Source organism: Ostrinia nubilalis, chromosome 16, assembly GCF_963855985.1.
Source record: "Ostrinia nubilalis chromosome 16, ilOstNubi1.1, whole genome shotgun sequence".
NCBI lineage: Eukaryota > Metazoa > Arthropoda > Insecta > Lepidoptera > Crambidae > Ostrinia > Ostrinia nubilalis.
The window spans coordinates 5,999,105-6,005,266 of NC_087103.1; the positions used below are offsets into that span (position 1 = coordinate 5,999,105).

Below are 6,162 nucleotides of genomic sequence, written 5' to 3' on the forward strand. Positions count from 1 at the left end.
CGCTGCTTCTTCGTTTGCACCTTGTCGCCCAGCAGGTCTCCTTACAAGTGGCGTGCCTTAGACTTAGCATAGTCTCTGGATACTCACATACTCCCGTAGCGGCCTGGACGCGAGCGAGGAGTCCTGCCTCGGCAGCGGGTAGGCGTGCGGCTGCGACGTGACGCTGTCGCTGCTTCTTCGTTTGCACCTTGTCGCCCAGCAGGTCTCCTTACAAGTGGCGTGCCTTAGACTTAGCATAGTCTCTGGATACTCACATACTCCCGTAGCGGCCTGGACGCGAGCGAGGAGTCCTGCCTCGGCAGCGGGTAGGCGTGCGGCTGCGACGTGACGCTGTCGCTGCTTCTTCGTTTGCACCTTGTCGCCCAGCAGGTCTCCTTACAAGTGGCGTGCCTTAGACTTAGCATAGTCTCTGGATACTCACATACTCCCGTAGCGGCCTGGACGCGAGCGAGGAGTCCTGCCTCGGCAGCGGGTAGGCGTGCGGCTGCGACGTGACGCTGTCGCTGCTCCTTCGTTTGCACCTTGCCGCCCAGCAGGTATCCGTACAAGTGGCGTGCCTTAGACTTAGCATAGTGTCTGGATACTCACATACTCCCGTAGCGGCCTGGACGCGAGCGAGGAGTCCTGCCTCGGCAGCGGGTAGGCGTGCGGCTGCGACGTGACGCTGTGGTTGCGCGAGGCTGAGCGTCCGCGCAGCCGCTGCTCCTTCGTTTGCACCTTGCCGCCCAGCAGGTCTTCATACGACAGGTGGCGTGCCTTAGACTTAGCATAGTGTCTGGATACTCACATACTCTCGTAGCGGCCTGGACGCGAGCGAGGAGTCCTGCCTCGGCAGCGGGTAGGCGTGCGGCTGCGACGTGACGCTGTCGCTGCTCCTTCGTTTGCACCTTGCCGCCCAGCAGGTCTCCGTACGACAGGTGGCGTGCCTTAGACTTAGTATAGTGTCTGGATACTCACATACTCCCGTAGCGGCCTGGACGCGAGCGAGGAGTCCTGCCTCGGCAGCGGGTAGGCGTGCGGCTGCGACGTGACGCTGTCGCTGCTTCTTCGTTTGCACCTTGCCGCTCATCAAGTCTCCGTGCAACTTGTACAACGAGTGGCGTGCCGTAGACTTAGTATAGAAGTCTCTGGATACTCACATACTCCCGTAGCGGCCTGGACGCGAGCGAGGAGTCCTGCCTCGGCAGCGGGTAGGCGTGCGGCTGCGACGTGACGCTGTGGTTGCGCGAGGCTGAGCGTCCACGCAGCCGCTGCTCCTTCGTCTGCACCTTGCCGCCCAGCAGGTCTCCGTGCGACGTATACGATAACCGCGATTGATGCGACGTGTACGAGGAATGGCGAGAGCCTGTAACAGGTTTGGGATACAGGTCAATTTCATCATAGGTCATCAACTGTGTAGAACTCAATATTGATTGACTACGTCACAGAAGATCGAGGTTAGTCGTATTAAACTCACCTAAATTAGCGTAGTATACAGGAATGATGATAGCACCGTTTTCTTCAGACATAGGTGTGACAGCGTTAGAGTCGTCGGCGTAGGGCAGATGCTCCTGCGCATCCAGGTACGTCGAAAGCACCAGCGGCTTGCGGTCAGCGCCCGGCGGGTATCGGTTCCGCCCGTTCGGCCGCAGCGCCATCTGGTGCGATCCCCGCGAACCCCGCCGCAAGTTGAACGGCGACCCCGGCAGAGATAACGACGCCTGCATCATACCCATTACTCAGCATCTACAGTCTACTCTCTTAAACTTTCAAATTCAATTCAAATATTTAGGTCTTGTTCATTTCAAAAAAATTCTTTTCAAATCTTTCCTCAATTCAGATCGAGTAGTAAGCAAATCTCTAATACATTTTATCAACTTCATATTCTTATGGAACCGGTTGCAGAGGCTTTAGCGTTTTGATGTTATCCTACTTTTTAGAATCTGATAATACCTAATGGTTATTTTACTTTCATGTGCTGATAAACAAAAGTGTCAAAAGAAAAGGCACGCCAAGAGGAAATGGAAAGAAGTAATAGAAATTAATATAATGAAGTCAGAGAAAATGATAAGTGCTCGTGACCGTCTGCTTGCATCAACACATCTCACGTTGAGTGACAATAAATTTTATTGTAATGAATTGCTGCAAATAGACGCGATAAAAACAGTATAGACTGGAAGCAGTAAAATAAGAAAGTAAGAAGACAAAAATAGAGGAGATATGGATAATACTGTAAAAGAAGAGGAAGGGGAGCACAAACACCAATGAGGAGAGATGGACAAACCTGTGAGCCCTCGCGCAGTGGCCCATATGATAACTGTCCGTATTTATTTATGCGTTCAGGGTGAGGGACCTTCAATACACAAAGAAAATTTTGAATTTAATCAATTGATATGATAAATTAATATTGACCAAATATCTAGACATCGACCAATAGGATAAGGATGGAGAGGTACTGCCATATAAACACAGAATAAACAAAAACAAAATCAAATCAGGCATGTTACAAAACAATTGCAGCTTTGAAGCAGAGTGTGAAGAAAAAATATTACTTCTGATTTGTGATGTATTTGATCAAATGTATGAATGTGTCCAGTCGCAGATGGCAGTTCAGATTAAAGATCTAAAGAATTTGCCCATACAATAAGAACTTTTGAGCATCCAAATGAATGGCACTATAGCGGAAACTGTTTGATAAGGATGCAACCAATAAAACTCTTATTGTAAGAATAAAGATTATGAAACGACTAGCGATGGATGAATGAAAGCAACGGTTAGTCAGGTAACTTTGTTTATAAACACATGAAGTAATCATGGGGTAATTTCATGCATATCTGCAAACTGCTAATCCTATCACTATTTTTTTACTTTTAATCTACATCTATAGTCATGAGGACTGTTCCTTTGTATGTCCGATTAAATTGAAGCCTCCGCACGTCACTAAATCGAAATTGAGGAATCTAATTAGTTAAGTTTACTTCCTTAGTTCATTGTTAACTTTATTACCAATTCTTAATTAAAAAAGGTTGACTGAACCTACCTCTTCATCGTTGATACGTTCAGATTCAGCCCGGCCCGTTGTTTAACACTCACATTGCAAAAGAAACAATCTACCATGACAATAGATTCTTTCTCTCCAATAGTATTCCTTATATTGTTAGGACTTCTATTGAAGCAATAGTTTGAATTCATTCCAAAAGTTACCCTTCACATAAAAAATCAGTTCCCCTTATTATTTTAATTTATCAAGAAATATTATTGGAGACTTTAAAGGATTACGAGTTACTACAGTGTTTAATAAAGTTCATGCGAGTATAAAGAAAAATATTCAGTTAAGTAATCATCGTTCCATAAAATGAAATTAATTTGTTTTTGTGTTACAATAACGATTAAAAATAACAGAAGAAAAGTAAAGTTGTATTCGTGCTCAAGTATGTTTAAAAGAAAAGTACTAGCTAGATCTAATTGAGGAAATGATATTCTAAAACTAAAATGAACGGTTGTTGAATAATAAATTGAATAATGCTTATGTATGGTTTATAATTCAAATGAAGTTGAAGAATTATAGTTAAACAGGCATCGCAACACAGGGTAGACGACACAGGAAATACTATTTGCATGCCAATAGGCAAAGCTGATAGTTTGAACAGAGGAATCACATTGAAATAATCAAATTAAAATTCAGGAAAAAGAAAAGGAATTGTGAACTGCAAATATCAGACAAGATTTAGAATAGACTTATGAAAATACGTCATTGATATGAAAGTAGGGACATAAAAATATGGATATGATGTTCGCAGTCACAATAGAAACACAGGACAAGACCTTTAAGCTCATAGCAATTAAGACACATAATATAAACGTTCTTTTCAACTTGAACTGTGCTGGTATGAAGATGAAGAAAGTGACGGAGTGGAAATTTTAAGTGTGACGTAATATCTATAATTCAAAGCTCGATAACCAGGCTTCAGTTATCTCGGCCCGAGTGTAAAGCAGCGTGATTGAGGTCAAGTTGAAAAGAATGATCGTACTCAGCCATCAATGATTCAATAAACATTTAACCGTGCTAATTTTCAAATAACGGACCATGTAGCACCTGAAAGAAATCGTGACATGGTTCATTTACTCAAATTGAAACAATTTAAAACAATTCCTCCTTAATTTAAAGGTAATTTTGTTGAGGTTCGTGTAATCAAAGTACCTGACTTAACTAAGTAATTAATTAAACTAGTTTTAAATAAGCTGTCTAGTTTACAAAATGCTGTAAGTATACTGTACGAGTATGTAATCGATGTTTTCGGTTATGTACAACTGAATGGTAATGTCACTGTTCTACGTGTAAAGATCACAAGTTGAATCATTGTCGGCTCGAAGACTATGGGCGCAGCAGTACTCACCATGCTAACCTTCCTCGGGCGGCGTGATTCGTGGTGCTGGTCGGCGGGCCTTTGCGTGGGCTGAGTGCTCACCGAGTCCTGGAACGGGTCGCTACGGAGGGACATGCGCTCGCGCGTATTGTCGTCCTGGTTGCCGCGCTCCTGGTTGACGAAGAGCTCGTAGCTGTGGCAGGAGAATTCGGAGGGCGACTTGGCGGGATGCGCCTCCGCGTAGGCCGCCGCCTCGGCCGCCGCCGCTTGCTCGCGAGCGTGAGCTTCCCTCGCTTCCTGCTTGTCCGCTCTCGCTGCTGCTTTCTGCTCCGCTTCCTGAAGTGAGACGTGGTTTTGGTTAATCATGTGACGTGGTTTTTTTTTCATTTGGGCATTTTGAATTTCAGAGAGAGCGCGGCGCTATCGGTTTACGCGTTGCTCTCTCCTACGCGATTTAGAATTTTAATTGGTGAAAGATTTTAGGTTGCTAAGTATGTTTTCAATGTGTGTGGTAATTAATGTTGTTATAGAGTCTTGCTTCGTTATAATTTGTTGGAAACTGAATGGGTCGATGTTGTAAATTTGGCAAACTATATTATGGCTAAGTCTTGTTGATGGAAATCTTGGGCAGTCCTGAACGAGATGCAACATTGATTGGGTGGTTATATTATCACAAGGACATGTGTCGTTGTCAGTTATCTTGAATCTGTGGAGGTATTCTTTATGGTATCCGTGGTTCGTGAGTAACTGAGTAATAGAGAAGATGTTAATGGGGGATATCGTATCCATTTTCCTGGGTAAAAAAAAAAAATATGTCCTCACCAGTTTAACTGTAGAGTAAGGTCCTGTTAGCGCTAAAGCGGTAATGGACTATCACATTTGCACTCGCCAGGCTTGTGCCACTGTAGAGTCCTGTCACTCGCTAGTGGTGTGCCAACTGTTACGTATAAAATCGATAGCTATCATTGCAGGGGATGCAGTACTTCGTCGAAAAGTGGCAATTACAAAATCATAGGTAATTATAAAGAACTTGTGTCGACAATTAATAAAACTAGGTATAAGTTTTCTTCTGTTGTGTGGGTTGTAATAACAGGGGGTCACATCCCCTAATGTCAGAATTTATGAATCATAATAGGCGTTTAATATGACTCAATCGGACCGAATTAACTTGCCCTTTATTCTAGAGCACTGAGTCATGATTCTTTTTGGACAGTCAGGTTGATTCAAGCCTACTATCCTAAACAGACTGTGAATAATTAAACAAAGTGGTTTTATGAATCGTGAGTCACATCTATGGGAATCGATAGATACCTAGGATAGGAATGACCTCCATATCAGGAGAGTTCAACTATCATTATCATAATAGAGCAGGTACTTTCTATTTCTAACTCGGTATGTACAATCTATCTATCTATATTTATATCTATAAAAGCGAAAGGTCACTGAGTGATTGACTGACTGACTCACTCACTCAGAAACTAACTGTAGTTTCTGAGCGCTGTAGCACTGGCTAGGAGTCTCAAATTTTGCATTGGGGTTCCTTTTAGAACGTAGGTGCTCACTAAGACGGGATTTTGCAAAATTCATCCCTTAAGGGGGTAAAACAGAATCCACACACACGAAGTCGCGGGCGGCCGCTAGTAAGCTTAATATAATGATTTTCAGGCAACTGCACTTAGGAGGATTTGATGAGTGCTACTGACAACGCCACTCTTGTGGCGGAGTTTTGGGCTGACACTGTGTAGGTTTGTTGTCGACACGAAAAGAAGAAGAAGGCATACTGAAAAAACTTAAAATCTAAAATCAATGTTCTCAC

General features: G+C 43.7%; 1 protein-coding gene across 1 annotated transcript in view; it reads right to left on the minus strand.

The window, feature by feature from the left end:
- The window catches only part of LOC135079290 (sodium channel protein para), a 32,545-nt gene that overhangs the window by 14,982 nt on the left and 11,401 nt on the right, over window positions 1-6,162 (minus strand). The window contains exons 14-16 of the mRNA XM_063973908.1: window positions 4,377-4,682; window positions 1,457-1,700; window positions 1,140-1,345 (exon numbers count right to left, since the gene is read on the minus strand). Of these exons, the coding sequence (XP_063829978.1) occupies window positions 1,140-1,345; window positions 1,457-1,700; window positions 4,377-4,682 (756 nt within the window). The remainder of the gene's footprint in view (window positions 1-1,139; window positions 1,346-1,456; window positions 1,701-4,376; window positions 4,683-6,162) is intronic.